Source organism: Capra hircus, chromosome 5, assembly GCF_001704415.2.
Source record: "Capra hircus breed San Clemente chromosome 5, ASM170441v1, whole genome shotgun sequence".
Taxonomy (NCBI): Eukaryota; Metazoa; Chordata; class Mammalia; order Artiodactyla; family Bovidae; genus Capra; species Capra hircus.
Window position 1 is genome coordinate 106,776,871 of NC_030812.1, and position 23,056 is coordinate 106,799,926.

At 40.5% G+C, this 23,056-nt stretch overlaps 1 protein-coding gene across 13 annotated transcripts in view; it reads left to right on the forward strand.

Annotated features, from left to right (window-relative positions):
- ERC1 (ELKS/RAB6-interacting/CAST family member 1) overlaps positions 1 to 23,056 on the forward strand; it is a 271,289-nt gene that overhangs the window by 71,189 nt on the left and 177,044 nt on the right. For 8 of the 13 annotated variants that reach the window (XM_018048681.1, XM_018048684.1, XM_018048674.1 and 5 more), the window contains 4 exons: positions 516 to 671; positions 1,898 to 1,981; positions 5,613 to 5,780; positions 13,526 to 13,693. In XM_018048681.1, coding sequence (XP_017904170.1) covers positions 516 to 671; positions 1,898 to 1,981; positions 5,613 to 5,780; positions 13,526 to 13,693 — 576 coding nt within the window. The remainder of the gene's footprint in view (positions 1 to 515; positions 672 to 1,897; positions 1,982 to 5,612; positions 5,781 to 13,525; positions 13,694 to 23,056) is intronic. The other 5 variants (XM_018048685.1, XM_018048680.1, XM_018048683.1 and 2 more) reach the window with 1 other exon arrangement.

A 23,056-nucleotide genomic window follows, 5' to 3' on the forward strand; every position in this document is an offset into this window, starting at 1 on the left:
TAAACTGCAACTGTTGATGTAATTGACAATTCATCCCTTTGCTTTTCTGCAGTGGGAGGTTATCAGATGTTTGTGATTGTGGATAGTTGGACACATTACTGTCAGTCTTCAAAACCTTACTCTTCTCCCTACTCCGTTGGCGACAGAGATAAACCTTTTCAGGTTACCAAGTAAAATGATAGTGTTACAACCTGGAAAGGTTTTCCTATTAATATCACAGATGTTTTCACTAGAAGTTTGTTGACCATAAAGTGCTCAGAAACTTCAACTAGTTGTCCATTGCTTCTGCCTCTTTCATTAATACTGTTAGCTTTAATCAGAAGGGCGCAGAGGAAGGAATTTAAGAAAAAAACATACTATGTCCAGGAAGGATATATTTCAGAAGCAGGGCATCTCTTGTAGCTTTTCTACATATGTGTTGATCTTGGTTAAAATTCACATTGTAAAGACCGGCTTGTTCAGCCTCGCTGATTTTTCGCAAAGACGTTAATGTCTCAATCTTGCGTTGCCCTCAGGATTCAAAAATCTCCTCTATGGAGCGTGGGCTCCGAGACTTGGAAGAGGAGATCCAGATGCTGAAATCCAATGGGGCTTTGAGTACTGAAGAGCGAGAGGAGGAGATGAAGCAAATGGAGGTGTACCGGAGCCATTCTAAATTTATGAAGAACAAGGTAATGGTGTGAGATACCTGATTTTTAAAGGGGGAGGGGGTTGAAAAACTGACATGTATTTCTGCCTCTTTAGTGATGATGATGGACCTCACACTCCTTTATCAGGCTTCAAGGAAGAATACTTGAAACATAATTCCTTCAGATAAAACTTTCCCAGTATTAACGTCAGAATTACTGATGTTGTATGGATATTTCAAATTTCACTTAAAATTACTTGTGTGAGGCTAAGTGTGTATTATCATGGTTTAGCACTTCATGTCTGTCAGTGCTTCTGAGGCAAGCAGAAGTACATCCAGATGAGTTTTTCTCCCTGTATGAAACGTCACATTCTCTTGTGAAACAGTTTAAAAGTCAGAACACTAAAAGGCTGAACCCATCCCTCTTTTTTCCCCCCTGAAATGGCTTAAATGAAATTGCATCTTCCCTTCAAACACAGTTCCTTAAAGGAAAGTCCTTTGTGCTCCCCTTTGGGGAAGAGCCGTGTATATCAGGTTTATTGTTCCCCACATGCACTTGGCTGTATGTACAGTAAGGAAGGCTGAGACAGGTCAGTCTGCATTATAACCTCTGTCACAGTATTCCTTCCTTGGATCCAAAGGCACTTCGTTTGATTTTCTCAACTATTTTAGGCAAGTTGGAGGATTTAGTTTATTACTGTTATCAGTTTATCAGGTTTGTGGTGTTTTAATTAAAGATCATAATTTCAGTTATAAAATGTTAGCTAGAATATAAGCATCCCCCAAACACCACCCCCCAATATGCCAGGTGTGTCAGTTCCCCAGTTTCTCAGAGGTGGAAACTGTTCCTCTGTGGTACAGTTTCTGGCTTCTCACCGTGATCCCCATACCTGCATATAAGTCAGTAGAATATTCCTCTGTTATCCTAAGAATCTGTTATGTGTGACCACAGCCAGTTTCATGTAACTTCCAGAACTGAAAAATCCATACATCCAACGTTCTGTTAGCTTGATTTGTCCCTCTCTCTTGAGAACAAAGTAAAATATCGTCTCTGCTTCCGGTTTGCTGGTTAGCACATCCAGTCCCTGAAAAATGCCCTGTGAAAAGAGCAAACCCATCCAGGAGTCCTTTGAAGTGGGAATTAGCGGAACCAATCTGATTGTGTTCTATGAGTTATTGTTGTTTCCAGTTCCTGCTCTGGCTCAAAAGCAGGTAAGAAGACGACCCAAGTTGACACCGGAGTGAAAAGGAATAACAATGTCGTGACAGGTAGAGCAACTGAAGGAGGAGCTAAGTTCCAAAGAGGCCCAAGGGGAGGAGCTGAAAAAGAGAGCGGCTGGTCTGCAGGCTGAGGTCTTTGCCGTAAGATCTACCCTTTGCGTGCCGCGGTCCTGCGGCGGGACCTGCGGCTGGCTCTGGGTGCTCCCCTCTCCCTCTGTGGTCGGCATTTCTGCCCGGCGCTGCACTAACCAGCCCGCGCTGCTCTTTAACCGACTCCTCTTCCCCCTCTGTGTGCCGTGAGCCGTGCGCTCTCCGGAGGGCCTGTCCTTGGTTCTCCATCATTGCTCTGTCACTGCGTGGATGGCGCTTCAAAGCTTGTTTTTTCCCCTCGGCTCCTTTCCTGTCACCAGACACTTGATGTATGTGGACGGTCTCTTTCTCTTCTTAGGTACAAAGAATGTGCAGATGCTCTAGGCCCACAGCCCAGGGTTTGTTTGAATCTCACTTCTTGAGTGACGCGCTTTACCCTCCTAGGTAGACATCGCCTCTTAAGTCCCAGATAGGTGATTTTTGCAACACATTTTACTTTTCTGTGGAACAGATGTCTAGGAAGTGGTCAGCTTAACTTATAATTATCTAGTAAATTAGTCTCCAAATCTAGTTCCATCTCCTGTCTAGAGAAGTTGGAATTCCACTTCAAACTGTGATAAAATGATTATTTAAAAAATAGCTAACACTTGAGTACTTATTATAAGCATTTTGTAACCTACTAAGTTAGATATAGGTAGATATATTATCAACCCAATCTATAGATGAAGAAACTGAGAACACATAGGGGTGCTCAGGATACTCAACTAGTAAGAGGCAGTTTGATTTTTACACAAGCCCTCTGGTGCCAGGACCTATGCCAGTAGGGCCTGCACGCCACTGCCCTGAGCTAGTCGGGCACACATTTGTCTCACAAGTGTCAGGGGAAAAGATGCATTTGAAAATAATGGTGGGATAAGACTGGAATGCAGCATTAAAAAAAAAACAAAAATAAAACACTTGTGCTAATTTGGTGTGTTTGCTATTTATTTATTGACCCCTTTATAGTGTAGATAGAAAAGTGAGATATTTTGTCTAAAAGGGTCCAGTTTGGTTTGTGGTAACCATGAATTGCCCAGAGGAAAAGCTGATCTATAACTTTTTTCCCTCAGCTATTATTAATATCTTTTTGTGTCACACAAGAGGCTGACATTCCATACATTTTTTTCTTGTTTGTTTAATCTGTACACAATATAGTGGCACAGGTTTGCTTTCTCCCCATCTTACTGATTAGGAAACCAAGGCTTAGAGAGGAAATTATTCTAGAGGACACATCTATCCTTACTTGGGATTGACTGCAAAGCCTTGTACTCCTAACTTGTCTCTTTTTTTAACTTCTTATTTTATATTGACATATAGCTGATGGATACTGTTGCGGTAGTTTCAGGTGAACAGCAAGGGACTCAGTCATAGGTGTATACATCATTCATTCTCCCCCAGATCCTCCTGCCATCCAGGCTGCCACATAACGTTGTATGCTCTTAACTGCTAGGGAAATTTTGTGCTTCCAAACTCTTCTGTTTAGAATATTTTCTTCTCTTTCTCAGTCTTTATGGTCAGTATAGCATTATTTGAGGATTACTTAATAATGCAGATGAGGAGGAGACTGAAATTTTATGTTTATTTTTGATCACATGGTCAGAGGTAGCTGGAAATTTGAGTAATCTATAAGCCATGGGTTCTTTTTGTTGTTATCCAATTTTTTTTTTTTTTTGGTATTGTGATTAAGCCATAGGTTCTTCAGCTGATGAGGTGGGAACATTCCTCCTCTATATTCATTCATACAACAAGTGCATTTTTCATGCCTTCTGTTTGTTAGGGATGGGATAACAAACACAGTGTGTGTTTTTTTGTCGGTAAAGGGATGTTGTGAAAGATGCTACATCACCAGTATGTGGTGACTCCTGGGCACCTTTCTGTATTTCAGGGTGGAGACAGCTGCTGTTGGCAGTTATCTTCCTCTTATGTCAGTAGTATCAGCCAGCACTTTGCATTCAGTGAGCTCACAGGAATACTTGTTGAATGAATGACTAATTAGATTTATAAATAGAGATTTCATGAATATGAGGAAAATGCTTGACTTCTTGCTGAAACAGAAGAGTAAATTAGAAATTTATTTTTAGTGCTCCTTTAAAAAGTCTAATTTTAATTACAGTAAAAGTTATTTCATACTTTCTCATGGGAAATTGTTCTCAACTGCTTTGGCCCTAGTGCCTAAGATTATTGCAGCCGAAATAGTTTAGATACATTCGACCTAAAAAAATATATTTTTTGTTTCCTCAGTGATACTGTGATTACTGACTTCTTACCAAGTTTATACTTCCAGTAATTAGTCTGTATTTTAGTGCATGAATGCCTTGCCCCAGGCAGTAGACTTAATGTAAAAGCAGATGTCATTACTGTCAAGTTGGGTTACATTTAGAATAAAAGACTGAAAATTCTTAGAAACACAGTAGAATGTAAAGGAGATGTTTGAATTGAAATGTTTTCTAGGTCAAGGTGGGCCTTCTCTGGTGGTTCAGTGGTTAGACTCTGACTTCCAGTGGACAGAGCACAAGTTCAGTTTCTGGTCAGGGAGTTGAGGTCCCACGTGCCATGCAGCACAGCCAAAAAAAAAAGCAAAATTGTTCACTGTTCTGTCAGTTAACCAAGTCTTTGGGCTTCCCTGGTGGCTTGGTATTAAAGAAGCTTCCTGCGAGTGCTGTAGGCACAGGTTTGGTCCCTGGGTCAGGAAGATCCCCTGGAGGAGGAAGTGGCAATCCACACTCCAGTATTCTTGCTTGGAGAATCTCATGGACAGAGGAGCCTGGCAGGCTGCATACAGTCCACAGGGTCGCAAGGAGTTGGACAGAACTTAGCAACTAAGCCACAGACATGTCAAGAAGAGAAAAATCTGTGGGAGGGGGTGAGTGGCACCTGTTGATTTATGGATTGCTCTGTCAGAGTAATTCAACTTCAAATTACCCATATAGACTCTTACAGAATGAGATTTTATGCATTTTTTATTTAGGTTATATACTTTTATCCATTTAGTTGATATGACATGTTGTAGGTGATACAACTTTGTAGGTGGAGTCTTTTTTTTAGGTCAGTATCCCTAACTCCTCAAAATGATAAGATTTTCTTTTTTTAAGCACATTTATAATGCCTTATACCACTAAAAGTGGCTTTTTGAGACAGAGACTTCATGTAAACTTTCATTTCAGAACGAAAAAAGAACTGCAGTAGCACCTTTTGAGTTTAAATAGCAGTGCTAGGAAGTTTCTTTTTTCTCTCTGTATTACATCTACACTAATCCTGCTTTATTTATGATTTGAAGTTTATTATGACTTAATAAAATGAAAACTGTTTTAGTCATGATCAGATGCTTCTTGTTATCTCATCATCATCTAAGTGAATTGGGATTTTTCGTCATCCATTCCTTTTCTAAAGGATTTCAAAAGTTTAGGAGACAATAAATGAAAACTGGGAATTTTCCTATTAGTTGAATAAGCTTTGATTTTGGCGGAGTGGGGGTGGGGAGTGGTCATCTAAGATTAGATGATGCAAAAAGATGAATTGTGCCCTGTCCTAAAATTAATGCTGCATATCTCAACCTGGATCTGTCCGAGATTCACATTAGAAGTTCTTGGTTTTATTTCTTTTTTCCTTACACTGTTTTATTTTTCTTCTCTAGATTGGTCAGGTGAAGCAGGAACTGTCCAGAAAGGACACGGAACTACTAGCCCTGCAGACAAAGCTGGAAACCCTCACCAACCAGTTCTCAGACAGCAAACAGCACATCGAAGTGCTAAAGGAGTCCTTGACAGCTAAGGAGCAGAGAGCTGCCATCCTGCAGACCGAGGTAAACGCGTGCTAGGGTCTGCAGGGACACCATTCCTGGGCACCTTGGCACTTGTGTTACTTCGTCACTCTCTGTCGTGTTGAGGTACGGGAGCCGTGGATACTGTTATGAGGGATTCTAAAGCACTATGATCAGTTATTGCACTAAACTATAATCATCTTGTTTCTGTCATTTTTGGATCTAACAAATTAAAAACCAGTGCAGTTTACATATGTTTTTGATATTTCTAAGTATACTTTAGGACTTCCCAGGTGACTCTGTGGTAAAGTACCTGCTTGCCAATGCTGGAAACAGGAGATGCAGGTTTGATCCTTGGGTTGGGAAGCTTCCCTGGATACGGGAATGGCAACACACTCTAATATTCTTGCCTGGAGAATTCCAAGGACAGAGAGGAGCCTGGCGGGCTGTAGTCCATGGGGTTAGAAAGAATCAGACCTGACTGAGCATGCACACATGCAAGTATAGAAATGAAAAGATAGTTGTAAAAGCGTTTGTTCTCACCCATGGTAAACCTTGCAGTCATGAATGACCATGAGCTTGGGCAGCCTGTGTTGGGTTATTAAGTGTCCTTAATTTTTGGTACTATGAATAGCTTTAAGTACGCAAACTGTGGAATACAAAAATGTTCAAGATTCATCTCATTTTGAACTGCAGATTGTTAGATATATGCCTTCACGTCCTGTTTGAAAATAGGGTTATCATTTTTAGAAATCTTAGAAGATGACCTAGGCTGTCAGCCTAGATTTAGGTAAGAACATACTGAATAATTTCATACAGATGAGAACCTGTCGTATTTGCAGTGATGGTGCTGTTTGGATTTACTGTCTAGAGGAAAATATTTTCTTAAGAGCTCAGTGACGTAGAGAATGTAGGTAGGAGTAGGTAAGCAGTTCTGCTTTCAGTTCAGTTCAATCACTCAGTCATGTCCAGCTCTTTGCCACCCCGTGGACTGCAGCACTCCAGGCTTCCCTGTCCATCACCAACTCCCGGAGCTCGCTCAAACTCATGTCCATCGAGTCGGTGATGCCATCCAACCATCTCATCCTCTGATGCCCCCTTCTGCTGCTATCAGCATCAGGGTCTTTTCCAATGAGTCAGTTCTTCGCATCAGGTGGCCAAAGTATTGGAGTTTCAGCTTCAGCATCGGTCCTTCCAAGGAATATTCAGGACTGATTTCCTTTAGGATGGACTGGTTTGATCTCCTTGCAGTTCTCTTTACAGAAGAAAAGGCATGTAATATGGATTAAGGTTTTGTTTTAAAGAACTGGATAATCAACAAAGGTATAGTTTAGTGAGAAAAAGGAATGGGTAGTAAAAAGAATGCAGAAAAATATCACAGACTCAGAAATTCAGTATCTTCAAGTGAGGAGGAAGAGAAAAATGACCCAAATATTTCACATAATATACTATTTTTATACTGTGGGATTTTGTTGAAAATGAGAGATTTAGATGGTGTGTTTATTATTTTCCTTACAGCTTACTTAGGCCTTTTCTATTTTGATCATGTTTCGTTTAGTCATGGCATCAGCTTCCTACCTTAGAGGCATGTTTTGGGTATGAATACAGCTCTGGCATCAGCGTTACCAAGTTTGACCACCGGCAGCAGGTGCAGATTCTGACCTGTTGCTTAACTTCTTTGTGCCTCGTTTCACATCTGTAAGGTGAAGAGGAGTGCCGGCCTCATTAGGTTGTTAACATTAAGCCAGTTTATTCACGTCTGGTGCCTGTCACATAGTAAAGTCTTCGTACATTTAGCTTTCGGCATCATCATAGTTCTTATAATACTGTCAGCTAATGTATGTAAACTGCTAAAACAGTGAGAGAACGTGGCCACTTTCCATTGGCATAAATTTTATGTGGAAGTTCTGCTGTTTACTATTTTATCAAGCAGAATTAAGGTTTACTCATGGAATTGCAGATACAGAACTACCTGGAAAATGTAACCTGCAAATTTATTAACTTGCATGCATGTTAAGTCGCTTCAGTCGTGTCCGACTCTGTGTGATCCTATGGACAGCAACCCACCAGCCTCCTCTGTCCATGGGATTCTCTAGGCAAGAATATTGGAGTGGGTTGCCATTTCCTTCTCCAAATTCCTTTAATCAGTTCAGTTGGAGAGGAGCTTTATTAAAAAGAGTTTTTCACATCAGTACCTGGTTGCATGCAGTACTATGAAAGAGTCAGAAGAGGGCACCCTCGCTTTAGAAGTGAGCCTGCTTCCAGGCTTGCTGCTGTGATAGCTTTGGATGGAGGTGGCAGGTGTGCAAACCAGAGTCCTAGGCAGTTGGTTAGTGATGATGCAAACACTTAAAAGCTTGTCACAGCCTAATAGATGACTTCTTCCCCTTGGCAATTCATCCTTCTCTTTGTACCCCTCTCAAATAATGTTCTCATTAACTGGGTCTCAGACAGATGGGCTTGTGATTGGCTTCTTGTACCGTACAGAGCAAAGACGTGTGTTTGTGGTCATTTTTGGATGGTTTTTATATTTGCTTTTAGCCATTGTGGGAGTAACTGAGTTTCAGCAATTTACCCCCACAAGTTATCAGGACAACTGCTCAAATATAAGTGTCTCATTCTGAACAATAACAGTAGGAAAGCTAGCTTCCTTTTGAATTGGGGTGATTTTATGAGTGTCATATGCCTGTTTATTAGGATTTACTTTTTTTTGTAAATTACTCTGATGACACTTGACACTTTTTCCAAAGCAAGTTTCTCCTGTTGGATCCCCTAAAAGTCAGTTTGAATCAACTGTTGAAAAGTTCTCATCTCTTTCTGTAATTACTAATATTTCTTTTGCTCTTATTTGGTCTTGTCTTCCTCTCTGAAGCTATCCTGGACTTTCATCTGGCTCTCAAATCACTAAATTAAGCCAGGGATTGAGGTCTTTGGGGGCAGTGTGTATTAATAACACCCATGGAATTGTTCCTGTTTTGTGAACACCTCTGTTGATCTGTTAACCTCCACAGAGCTGGTCTGGATTTAGTAACATTGTGGTCAAAAGCCTGGGCTTTGAAGTCAAACCTTGGTTTGAAACACAGTGTCCTGCATTTATTAGTTATGTGGCCTTGGATGAGTTATTTTACCTCTTTCCTCTTCCATTTTTTCATAGGTCCATGAAATTAATAATAATGCCAATTTCTTAAGGTTGAAATATATGTTTAATGTGGCTAGAATAGTTTTTTAATTATGATGCGCTCATCTGAATTTGGAGGTTAATATTAAATATCACTGGGTCAAAGTATTGCCATTGGTTTTTTTTAGACTATACGTTTGCAACCCCCTCCTACCCTTGTACAAACAAACTGGAATGACACATCTCTGCCTGTGGTCTTCTTGAAGTTTCTCTGAGCTCTTCAGCTTTTCATTGGGATGGGGTGTCAAACGAACTCACTGAGTTTGTTGAAATAGCCTTTTTAAAAGGTCTGCTTGTGTGTGGTGTTGGTCTCCTGGCCTGGTGCCCTTCGTTCATCCTCCTTTCTAGGTGGAGACAGTGGGAGAAGTGGTGACGGGAGGTTATGCTATGATCTTGGGCAGGTCACTTCGTGTGGGCTTTGCTTTTTTTGCAGTGTTAAAATTAGGAGTAGTTTATTTAATTTTTAAAAACCTTACAAAATACTGTCAAATACAGGAAAAATGCAGAAAATAACATAATAGACATCACTCAGATTTAATCTGCCTTAATGTTTGACCACTTTTAAAGGTCTTTTAAAAGCAAAGATTCTTTAAAAAAAAAAAAACAACTCATTCTAAATGGAATATTCAGCGGAATATCTGATTTAAGCAGAAACGTTTGTTAGAATCTCAGGTTTTTAAAACTGGTTGGGACCAGGAATAAATATGTGGGCGCTGTTGTTGGGGGGGCTGGTGGCTAAAGCCTTAGGAATCAAGTGGTTTCTCCAGAGGAAGCTGAAGGGAGTGAGACGTAGAGGGAAATGACAGAGGGTCCAAGTGAAGAACAGGCTTCCCAGGTGGCGCTAGTGGTAGAGAACTCACCTGTTAATGTAGGACCTGGGTTAACGTAAGAGACCTGGGTTCAATCCCTGGGTTGGGAAGATCCCCTGGAGAAGGGCATGGCAACCCACTTTAGTACTCTTGCCTAGAGAATCCCATGGGCAGAGGAGCCTGGTGAACTACAGTCCATGGGGTTGCAAAGAGTCAGACACCGCTGAAGTGACTTAATCACGCACCAGTGAAGAACATTGAAAAGGCGTGGTCGGAGAGTTGGAAGCAGAATGAGTCCTGTAACTCCAAGAGGGGAATTATAGGAAATACACCATTGTTTCCATGCAAATACTACTGTGCTCTTAGGTAAATCTATTTATTGATATAAAACAGAAGAAGGCTAAGATGGGTTGAGATTATTATTGTTATATATATTTTTTTGATGGGAAGGGAGTTGAGATTATTAATAGTTTTGTGATCAGAAATAAAAGACCAGAACAGCAGGGTAGCTATTTTTCTGTTCACGTCCATTGGTAGAGAAAGTCCTGCAGAGGAAAAGCCTCCTACTTTTGTTGAAGTTGGCATAACCTGCTTGCCACAGACCTTGATGCTTGGCAAGCTGGATAGATGCTGTTCCTCCAGCCCAGAGGACATGAATAAACAAGGCATTATTCCCCCTGCCAAGAATGGTGTTAGGGTGATGACTGTGTATCCTGCTAATCGCTGAGGGGTTTCCCTGAATATGCTTTTTGTGTGTGTCTGTGTGTGTGGTTTGTGAAATATGGACCTCACGCAAAATTACACTATGAATTTAGTTCAAACCAAAAGATCAGTGTAGAATTCACAGCGATTAATCTAGTAGTAGCAAAGTGGTTTTTGTGGTATTTTTTATCTTAGATCTCCAGACCAGCACATTTAAATTCTGCGTTGCATGAAAAAGCAGACCAAGATAAAGTGTACACAGGTGACTTGACTTGAAAAGATCATTTAGTGATTAGGGTGTATGTGGGCGCGGGTAGTTTGTGCCTAATCTTTGGGATATAAAATATTTTGAATATCAAAGCTGGCATTTCCCACTGCAGTAACACCAAAAGTGTGTGTCTATAACAAGAGTTTTCACTCATTACCTTTTTCAGTCACCAGTTCCTGTGGGTCTCATACCTGACATTCCCTCAGAACAGCACGCAGGGTTTAGTGAGTGGTTAGCACAGGCCCACCTCCAGGTCACTTAGCAGAGTCAGGGATCTGATGCAAAAACGCAGCAGCGCATCTAGGTGCTTTTCGCAAAGCAGCAGCACTCTGAGGTCTCACGGTTACTGTCCTCAGAACTCTGAGGGCTTTCGATAATACTCTTGCGTGGTTGGCAAGCGCGTACATGACCACATGCAAGAAGGTTCAGAAGTGTGAGGGTAGAATGAGGAAAACTGGTTAATTTAGAAGTAAAGGTTTGTGCAATAAACATGACTGCAAAAAAACAAAACAAAATGATGTGAGGCTATATTTGAAATGATTGCTTAGGCTGGGGAGAGAAATAAAACCACAATGGAGGTGGATAACAAAAAGGGTGATGGGGTCAGAGGTTATGCTATGAACAAAGAATAGGCTTAGCAGGCGTAGAAGAAAGAGCTGAGTTTCAGAAAAGATTTTCAGAGTTTGAAAGTTCTTAGGTGAATCTTTGCAGAATATAAGAAAGCTTGCCATGTATCATTTATTAAACCAGAGGAAAGTTACAGATGAGGGAGTGTTTATTGAGGGGACAGTGGAACTTGTGGTGAAGAATTATAAATGAGACCTGAAAAGATGGCTCCCCAATATCTGGCTTTGCAGCCCTGGTGGCATTGAAGTGGTTGAAATAGAGATTAGCAGAGTGAAATCTTTTCGTTTATATGTTTTTTCTCTCTAGCATGGTTTAAGATAATTCATAAGTACATGATGGTTTATCTATAGCAGTTTCAAATGAGACTAGTTTCCTAGGAAATTTTCCTCAATATCTGTTGAGCAGTAAATGCTGCTACACACACACAGTATTGATACTCAGATACCATATCATTTTTATATAATGTTAATTTTTGGGGTTGGTTTTTTTTTTTGCTTTGTTGTTCAGTTGCTAAACCATGTCTGACTCTTAGTGACCCCATGAACTGCAGCACACCAGGCCTCCCTGTCCCTCACTATCTCCCAGAGTTCACCCAAGTTCATGTCCATTGAATTGGTGGTGTCATCCAACCATCTCATCCTCTGCCACCCTCTTCTCCTTTTGCCTTCAGTCTTGCAGGGTCTTTTCCAACATCAGAATCTTCTCCAGTGAATCGGCTGTTCACATCAGGTGGCCAAAGTATTGGAGCTTCAGCTTCAGCATCAGTCCTTCCAATGAGTATTCAGGGTTGATTTCCCATAGGATTGACTGGTTTGATCTCTTTGCTGTCCAAGGGACTCTCAAGAGTCTTCTGTAGCACCACAGTTGGAAAACATCAATTCTTGGATGTTCAGCGTTCTTTATGGTCTTTTTTTTTTTTTTGGCTAATAACTAGTTATTTATTTAATTTATTTTTAATTGGAAGATAATTGCTTTACAGTGTGGTGTTGGTTTCTGCCATACATCAGCAAGAATCAGCCATAGGTAAACATATGTCCCCTCCGTCTTGACCCTCCCTCCTTAGTGTTTCGATATGGTATAGTTTTGATATATTATTGATATTATGGTTATAATGCTGTTATTTCCGGATGTGTTGGTACTTGGGCAGCAAACTTCAGCTGTATAGTCTGAGGGGCTGGTGGTAGACTTGCTTGGCCTCACAGATCTCTGAGTGTGTGATGACATTGTCAGCTGCAGGTGGGTTGTAGTATCTGATTCAGCAAGTGTCATGTTTGGTGGAAGTTACAGTTTTTCTAGTTTTAAACTTTCTAAAGCAGTGTGGCATCACTTGGGAACTTGTTAGAAATATTGATTCTTGAGCCCCAACCTTGCTGAATTAGAAACTCTGATGGCTTATCCTGGCATTCTGTTCAAATCTTCCGAAGGATTCTAATGCACATAAAATTTGCAAAACATAATGGATCATACCTGCTTTTATAGAAGTAACAAGGCTCAGCCTGTTTATAACAGTTCTCTATCTTGTCCCGTTTATTCAGATCTATTTATCTTGATACCATCATAATTTAACTGATGTAAAATTTTTATTTCATTATGAAAGAACTCACAAAATTTTAGAGTTTAATTTCTAAGTAGTCATGATTACATTCAGAGTGGTATGTAGCCTTTCCCTTCTCCAGAAAGTGAAAGTTGCTCAGTCCTGTCCGGCTCTTTGCGACCCCCATGGATTGGTTCTCCAGGTCAGAATACTGAGGTGGTAGCTTTTTCCCTTCTCCAGTGGATCTTCTCAACCCAGGAATTGAACCAGGGTCTCCTGCATTGCAGGCAGATCTTTACCAACTGAGCTATCAGGGAAGCCCCATTATTTGATTCTAATGTAAGCTTGCTATAAAAATATCACTTGGGCAACAGCGCACATCTATTGGGAAGGAATTACATTCTGTTCTTTTCAGTTGTTATTGTTTAGTCATTAAGTCATGTCCAACTCTTTGCAATCCCCATGGACTGTAGCCCGCCGGGGTCCACTGTCCATGGGGATTCTCCAGGCAAGAATACTGAGGTGGCTTGCCATGCCCTTCTCAGGGATCTGCCCAGCCCAGGGATCAAGTTGGAGTCTCCTGCATTGGCAGGCGGGTTCTTCACCGCTGAGCCACCTGGGAAGTCCTCCTTTTCAGTTAATCACTTGTAAAAATCTCAACACTCGTAGGTGGACGCTCTGCGGTTGCGTTTGGAAGAGAAGGAAACCATGCTGAATAAGAAGACAAAGCAAATCCAGGACATGGCTGAAGAGAAGGGGACGCAGGCCGGGGAGATCCACGACCTCAAGGACATGTTGGACGTGAAGGAGCGGAAGGTCAACGTTCTTCAGAAGAAGGTGAGGTGCAGGTGTTCTGAACCCAGGGCCCTCTACCTTGTACCCACATGCTGTCAAAGTCTGTCTCTCATTCCTCTGTTGATACTTTTGCAGGTAGGAATTGAAAACTGTTGTTGAAGGAGGTAGGTTGTTAAAACTGCTCTGCAGATTCGGTTCTTAAAATTTCCAAGTAAACACTGTCTGGTATCTTCAGGCATATTCTCCATGTTACTGTTTGTGCACAGTGCCTTGTAAATCGCCCGAGCATTTGTACTGGCATCCCTCTGCCTCTCCTGGTCTCTCTTGTACGGCAACTGTGGTGACATGTTAGTGTAGTCATGGGTTGGGTGCTTGCTGTTCCATCCTCGGGGTTAAGAGGACTACGGTTTTGAATAGAGACACGTGCTACTGTACTGACATGTAATGTGCATATCTCAAGGAAAAGAAGACTTTCTTTCCTTTTTTAGCTTAATCACTACTGGGAAGAGGTTAACACCCTATAATCAGTCAGGAAAGTACTATTGATCATCTGCCCCTCCCACATTTAGCTTCATTAAGGCCGCCTTTGAGGTGACAGAGTACGCACTGCTGTTTATTGTTCCTCTCCATTGAGGGGATGGATGAGAAGTATTTGATGTTGTCCCAGTAGCAGCAGCAGCAGCAGTTCATTTTTAACCTCTAACCATAGCCAGGGAAGATAATTCACCTTATTACACCTCAAATTCAGCTTTTCCTTTGTGTACAGAAGACTGTGTTTAGTATTTGTCCTCTGTTACATGAGTTTGGTTTTCATCTGCTTTCGAGTACACATAAAAGTTAGATCACTCTAAATAGTTGCCTATGATACGTTGTTAGTGGATGCTAATTAGTTGTACGTTTTTGCTGGTTTTAAATTATGAAAGTAATATATGTTCAAGGTAAAAAATTCAAGAAGTACAAAAACATCAGAAATGAAATTATTTTTTCTCATTCTTTGGCCCTGTCAGTGCAGCTCCTTAGATGTAACTTGTTGTTAATTACTGTATACTCTTTTATTAAATATCTGGTTATATATATGGGCCTGTTTGTGTCACACACCTTTTTTAAAAAAGACAACTGGGATCATACTTTTTTATTTGTTTAAAAGTAAACATGTTTGTGTCTTTTTATAAGTAGCTTTATCTCATTGTTTTTAATGTCTGTATGGCCTTCAGTGTCTTACACCATAATTAACTGATGTCCTATAGCTGTGTCAGTATTTATTTATAGGGGTTTTCCCCCCTTATTTACATATTTGTCATGACAGCATAACAGATAGCGACATAAATACACCTCATTCAAGAATGATACTGTGTGAATCCAAAAAAAACAGGATGCCCAGTTTTTTACAAAGCCTGTGGCTTTTTTATATTCAGATGACTTTCTTCACAGCTTCATCAGACGATTGTTGCCAAACCTCTCAAAATTTCCATTGACCTCGTAGATAATTTAAAATGTCTACCTTCCTGCTTAATATTTGTTTAAATCTGAGTGCATTTCATAGTTTTCTTTAGGAACCTACATGTTCCTGTCATTTTTACATTTTCTATCATGGATTAATTTTTTCCCATGTTGAACTGGCCTCTTTCCTCATGCTTTCCAAAATATGTTTTGTCTTTTTCTTCTTTGTTTCCTTGGTGGTGTTTGTCTTAGAATTTACACTTCAGACTTAGTAGTCCTTTCCTCTGTGTCCTCTGAATTTTGGGGTGTGCTCAAAAAGCCCTTATGCCCACCAAGGTTATTAAGTAACTCACACACGCTTTCTTCTGGTTTGTTTAAAGTCTCTTTTTTCTTTACATCTAAAAATTATTTTATAAAATTTATGTATTGGCTGTAATGATTCAGCTTTTTGTTCTTATATGTGGCCAGACAGCTGTCATTATAATGTTTATTAAATAATCTACTTTTTTTTCTTCTGACATGAGATGCCACAAATAAATTGTCCTATAAATCTGGGCCTGTTTCTGGCCTGTTCCATGTATCTGCCTCTCTGTCTGTCCCAGTAGCAAGTTTTATTAATTATTGTACTTTTGTCATGCATTTAGTGTTCAATAAGGTTGTTCTGCTTTATTCTTTTCCTTTTTTTTCTAGAAATTTCTGACTTTTCTCACTTGTTTTTTTCTCCACATGAACTTGAGAATCATTTTGTCAAATCCCTCTCTTCAAAGAATAGGTTTATGACTTTTCACTGGAATGTGTTGTCTTAGAAATCAAGTTAAGGAAGTTTCAAGGGGGTGATGATTAGCCTTGTCAAATACTGCTGATGAGGTAAATAAGATGAAAACTGAGAATTTTCCATTGGGTTTAATACTGCAAAGGTCCTTTGTAACCTTGATTACAGCGGTTTCATGGAGTAGGGAAAGTATAATTTGTGTCTAGTTTTCCTAATCTCTGTATTACTTTTAGCAATGTATGTAATATTTATGTCTGAATTTAACACATTTAAAAAGTGAAGCAATGTCTATTGACTACTTTCTATGAAAAATACTTAGTGTGTTTATAATCACCCTTCCTGACTTTTGCTGGTAAACTGTGTTATCTTTCGCTGTGTCTACGGTACTTTTCATATTTACATTGTGTTCCTTGTTGAGGGGAAAGAACTGTCGTTTCTCTCATGGTAATTCACATTGTGTAGCCTTCATTTCTGTTTCAGTGAATTTAATGTTTATCTCTAGTTGTTGCACCATAGCCTGCCTTGTTTCCAAGGTTTCAGTTCAGTCGCTCAGTCGTGTCCGACTCTTTGCGACCCCATGAATCGCAGCACGCCAGGCTTCCCTGTCCATCACCAACTTCTGGAGTTTACTCAAACTCATGTCCATCAAGTTGGTGATGCCATCCAGCCATTTCATCCTCTGTCGTTCCCCTCTCCTCCTGCCCCCAATCCCTCCCAGCATCAGAGTCTTTTCCAATGAGTCAACTCTTCGCATGAGGTGGCCAAAGTACTGGAGTTTCAGCTTTAGGATTATTCCTTCCAAAGAAATCCCAGGGCTGATCTCCTTCGGAATGGACTGGTTGGATCTCCTTGCAGTCCAAAGGACTCTCAAGAGTCTTCTCCAACACCACAGTTCAAAAACATCAATTCTTCAGCGCTCAGCTTTCTTCACAGTCCAACTCTCACATCCATACATGACCGCTGGAAAAACCATAGCCTTGACTAGATCGACCTTTGTTGGCAAAGTAATGTCTCTGCTTTTGAATATGCTGTCTAGGTTGGTCATAACTTTCCTTCCAAGGAGTAAGCATCTTTTAATTTCATGGCTGCGGTCACCATCTGCAGTGATTTTGGAGCCCCCCCAAAATAAACTCTGACACTGTTTCCCCTGTTTCCCCATCCTATTTGCCATGAAGTGATGGGACCAGATGCCATGATCTTCGTTTTCTGAATGGTGAGCTTTAAGCCAACTTTTTCACTCTCCTCTTTCACTTCCACTGTTTACATTTCATTTAATTCTTGGTTCCCCAAGAAATCCTTTGAACGCCTTTCCCAGAGTGGTCATAAGTGCATGCTGTTGACCATGCGTTTATATTATCTTTTTATATTTCGTAATTTAGTTATTTGAGGGAGACAAAAAACACAGAGAGTAACATAGTAAGTAATTGTAGTTATTTGTCTTGGGAAGTAAAATTTCAAATACAGTCCACGTTCTTTCACATACCTTTTCTTGATAGTATTCCCCTCTGTTATCTCCCAGAAATAAATACTTCCTTTGGTGTTTATGCATGCACCCATACCTTAGGCCAGGATAATGTGTTTTTGTGCAACTTATGTATGTATTAAGAAAATAGATGTAAGAGGAAGTACACATGGCAGATAAATATGAACAGTTAGTTACCAATTTACCCACACTGTCATCAGGGGAATGTAAAGTAAAAGATTAAGAAATCATTTTATACTTACCATTTTAAGCTATATTGGCAAAAATTAAGAAGTTTTACAGGATCAGGTATTGGTAAATATGGCAACTGGATTTCTTTGTCATGCAGTGCTGTTGGGCTTTTAGATACAGCTATTTTGGAAAGCACTTATTAAGTGTAAAGGTACCCTGCCATGTACATATACTTTAGATGAACTCCAAGTAGTAACCTTGTTTGGCTTGAAGGAAACACTGTGCAGATATTCACTGACAGAGCCTAGTGAGTGAGTTGTGGCATGGCCGCACGGTGGGACAGTACCATTCGTTTTAGGGCAGGGAGTATTTGTGGACACGGGAGTCTCCTTGGCTCCTGTCCTTCCTGAGGACATCTGTAGTTGCACAGTCACTGCGTTCTGCTGGGCTTCTGGTCGTCCCAGGCATGCTCTGCCGTCTTCACTCATGCTGACAACGTAGCACCTTCTGCTGTGCACCTGGTGCTGTGCTAATGAGCACACAGACAAGACGTGGCTCCTGCTCTCAGACTCTCAGAGCTAAAGAGGCTACTACACAAGTGGCATACGTGGGCACAAAGCAGAGCATTTCAGATTAGACCTTGCATGAGAGGAGTCTGAGAAAAGTCACAGCGACACAGTCTTGAAGATGCATGAAGTTTACTTGGCAGATGCGGAAGAGGTGAGATGTCCCAGGCTGAGGGAGCACTGTGAGTGAAAAAGGCAGGTCGTGTCCTTGCCAAGAGGCTCGTGTCCCAGAATGGCACCTCCATTCTTCATACATTTGTAATATGGATTCTTAAAAATTTCTGGCAGATCTCTAGCTCTGAATGCTTCCCCTCCCCACCCCCACCCTCACCTTATGAACTCTGTTAAGAGTCTCTGGGAAAGTTATTCCCACTTCTTATATCATGAGAAGCTTTTCAGTGAATGCATTCATCTTTGTTATCCTGTTACTTTATTTAGGAAACTAGTAAGTAAAATTCAACTTTTCTTTCCCCTGGCCCTGAAGATTTTCCGTTAGAAACTTTAGAAATTGATCTGCAGTGGGATATTAAGCATAACCTTTTAGGTATTGGGTTGGCCAAAAAGTTTATTTTGGTTTTTCCATAGCATCTTAAGGAAAAAGCAAATTGAGCTTTTAAGCCAACCCATGGAACTTGAGATATTCCTGAAGACATGTCTTAATTCTACACAGCACTTAACCTGCTTGGCTTCTTGATTTAGACACTTATTCCATAAGGAAGAGGGAGATGGTAACTCTTCTTTCATCATCATCTTGTTCTTGGCATCTGCATTCTCTGGTCATCTTTTCACAAATATTACTTATAACCATTTATTTAAGTAATATTTTAGCTATTTTAATATTTAAGGAGAATACCAGGAAATAATGTATTACTTTGGCCTATTAAATACACGTTAAACTTTGTTTTTTGAGAATAGTAGCAGCTGTGGTAATGGCTGGATTGTCCCACACTCTGGACCGGTTTGGACTCGTCTGGACCATCCTTGTTAGTTGGGTTCTCAAGGCAGGAATACTGAAGTGGTTTGCCATTCCCTTCTCCAGTATATTCTCCAGGAATACACAGAAGAACTATACAAAAAAAAGATCTTCATGACCCAGATATTCACAGTGGTGTGATCACCTAAAGCCAGACATCCTGGAATTCGAAGTCAAGTGGGCCTTAGGAAACATCACTACGAACAAAGCTAGTGGAGGTGATGGCATTCCAGTTGAACTATTTCAGATCCTAAAAGATGATGCTGTTAAAGCACTGCACTCAATATGCCAGCAAATTTGGAAAACTCAGCAATGGCTGCAGGACTGGAAAAGGTCAGTTTTCATTCCAATCCCAAAGAAAGGCAATGCCAAAGAATGTTCAAACTACCACACAATTGCACTCATCTCACACACTAGCAAAATAATGCCCAAAATTCTCCAAGCCAGGCTTCAACAGTACATTAACCAAGAACTTCCAGATGTTCAAGCTGGATTTAGAAAAGGCTGAGGAACCAGAGATCAAATTGCCAATATCCGTTGGATCATTGAAAAAGCAAGAGGGTTCCAGAAAAAGCATCTGCTTTATTGACTGTGCCAAAGCCTTTGACTATGTGGATCACAACAAACTGTGGAAAATTCTCTAAGTGATGGGAATACCAGTCCACCTTACCTCCGAGAAATCTGTATGCAGGTCAGGAAGCAACAGTTAGAATTGGCCATGGAACAATGGACTGGTTCCAAATTGGGAAAGAAATGTGTCAAGGCTGTATATTGTCACCCTGCTATTTTAACTTACATGCAGAGCACATCATGTGAAATGCCAGGCTGGATAAAGCACAAAATGGAATCAAGATTGCTGAGAGAAATATCAGTAACGTCAGATAGGCAGATGACACCACCCTTATGGCAGAAAGCAAAGAACTAAAGAGACTCTTGATGAAAGTGAAAGAAGAGAGTGAAAAAGTTGGCTTAAAACTCAACATTCAGAAAACTAAGATCATGGCATCCGATCCCATCACTTCATGGCAAATAGATGGGGAAACAATGGAAACAGTGAGACTTTAAATTCTTGGGCTCCAGAATGAATCACTGCAGATGGTGACTGCAGCCATGAAATTAAAAGATGCTTGCTCCTTGGAAGAATAGGTGTGACCAACCTAGACAGCATATTCAAAAGCAGAGACATTACTTTGCCAACAAAGGTCCATCTAGTCAAAGCTGTGGTTTTTCCAGTAGTCATATATGGATGTGAGAGTTGGACTATAAAGAAAGCTGAGTGCCAAAGAATTGATGCTTTTGAAGTGTGGTGTTGGAGAAGACTCTTGAGAGTCTTTTGGACTGCAAGGAGATCCAACCAGTCCATCCTAAAGGAAATCATTCCTGAATATTCATTGGAAGGACTGATGGTGAAGCTGAAACTCCAATACTTTGACCACCTAATGCAAAGAACTGTCTCATTTGAAAAGACCCTGATGCTGGGAAAGATTGAAGGCAGGAGGAGAAGGGGACAACAGAGGATGAGATGGTTGGATGGCATCACTGACTCAATGGAGATGAGTTTGAGCAAGCTCCAGAAGGTGGTGATGGACAGGGAAGCCTGGCGTGCTGCAGTCCATGGAGTCACAAAGAGTCGGACACGACTGAGTGACTGAACTAAACTGGGCCATCCCTTCCCGCCCACCATCTCTTGCTTTCTAAGCAATGAACGTATTTATATGCATGGTGATAGCCTTGTGCTCCAAGAATGAAATGAGACTATAGCAGATGGCCAGGCGTGCTGTACAACAGGATTAGCGTCAGCCCCTCCTTTGCAGGGCTCTCCCCGATGGTTTAAAGTAGTTTTGTGTTACAGTAGATCTCTTATTTTTATGATAAACCACTGACCTGGAAAATGTAACTGAGCATTTGAATCTGAGCTGCATTCAGAATGTGTGTTAAAATTGTACCGCCCCTTGCTTGACGGATTGTAAATGGTAATGGAGCTTGGAGTTTAATTTGCTGACGCAGGTGTTATCACCTCTCCTGTCTCTGCTCTGTAATGTCTGTTTCTTTTGCCTGGCCTACATCTCCAGTGTCCTAAGTTTCAGTATTTAGAGTTCAGATCTAACGGTAGCGGAAAGCTACTGATGGATAGAATTAGAAGGTTCCCCCTTTCTTGGTTCTGGATTGGCTCCTTAAGTCTCCTGTTATTTTGTTTTCGGTAGGAAGTCAGGAAGAACAGGTTCTTTATATACTTTGTTTTCTGTGGAGTCTTTAAGACTATGTTAGTTTCTTCAGTTTTTCCATATCATAAAATGAAAAGACATGTTTTATCATTGAAAACAACATTTACTAATTTATTCTGGGAAAATTAATATTTTAAAAATTGTGCTACCTTGTCTTTAACTGCCCTAGTGGCTCAGTGGTGAAGAATCCACCTGCCAGTGCAGGAGATGCGGGTCCGATCGCTGGGTCGGGAAGGTCCCCTGGAGAAGAAAATGGCAGCCCACTCCAGTATTCTTGCCTGGGAAATTTCATGGACATAGGAGCCTGCAGGGGCTACAGTCCATGGGGTCACAAAAGAGTGAGACACGACTCAGTGACTAAACAGCAAGAATGATTTTTAATAAGAATTACTTGCAGTGTTTTCTAAATATTGTTTTAAAGTCACAAGCTATTAGCTAAGTTAGAAGAAGACAAGGTCAGGCCCTAATTGCATTTAAGTTGAAAGCGTAATATACTTTGGCATTAGGATTTTCCCTTTTCTTTCTTTTACTTATTTTTATAAAAAATTAAAATTTTTTTCTCAGTGGAAAATATATATAGCTAAATTCTTGCAGCATTTTATTAAAAAAGCAATACATAGGCAATGAAGTCTGATTGACGGTGGTATTTCTGCTGGGGAGTGTGCTCCATGTGGATTTACTTTGCTTACGTAACTTTTTTCCCCCTCACCTTTTCAAGTAGACCTTTAAGGAGGGTAGATGGTTGAACTTGCAGAGTCTGATTTAACTTCGCTTTTGTCAGCATCATCTGTGTGTGTGCTCAGTCATGTCTGACTGTTCTGTTGATTGATTTTTGCATGTTGAGTCAGTATTGCATTCCTGGGATAAGAGTGGATATGTTTTTAAAGAGCTTTGTATTTTTCACCTGGGGAAATGTGGAGCCCTGTTGTACCAACATTATCGTGGAGGCACTAAGGGCGGACCTCAGAGAATGTGGCCTTTGGATAAATTCTGTATTTTCTATGGCTAAGGCATAATGTAAATAAGAACTATTCAGAGGCTTATGCTGTAATACTTTGTACAACATAGAAGTAATTTTGACCCTTATTAAAACATCATTTCTTTGGACTTTTGAGCAGCTTAGTAAATAATTTGAGGATTTATGGAATGTGTCCATTTTCGGTTGATCGTGTGCCATATTAATATCCTCAGATTCTTGCAGGCTCTAGTTTGGAGTGTCCTGAATTCTGTTTTGACTGAATACACGTTTTAAGCTTGAACAATGGTAATTAACAAGTCAGTATGAAAGGGTCAGGTCCCTTTGGGGACAAAGGTTATTCTTGGTAGTCTCTCAGGAGACCTTGTAGGAGGAACTAGTGTATAAAGACATAGATAGGTATCTGGAAAGGGATAAAGGATTTGGAAAAAAAAAAAACGCTTGATCAAAGTTTCAAAGCACAGTTAATATTCTGCTTAAAACTGCTTCTCATTTGACATGAATTAACTTGCATTGACTTCTCACCTGTGGGAATCCCTATTTGGATAGATGCCTAGGTGCCTGTCAGCTCCAGTTGAGAAGCTGAAATAATTAACCACCTGAAGAAGTTAACGTGAAATCAGACTTTGACGAAGTCACTTTCTGTACCCTTCCTTCTCTCTGCCACACCGATGTATACCCTCACCAGAAAATAGCTTCTAGCATCAGACATGTATTTTATTCTTTATCTGTTTCATCTTCCTGTGATTGCTGGACCTCCTTACTTTTATCTCCTAACACTTTTTCTTCCTACAGGGGT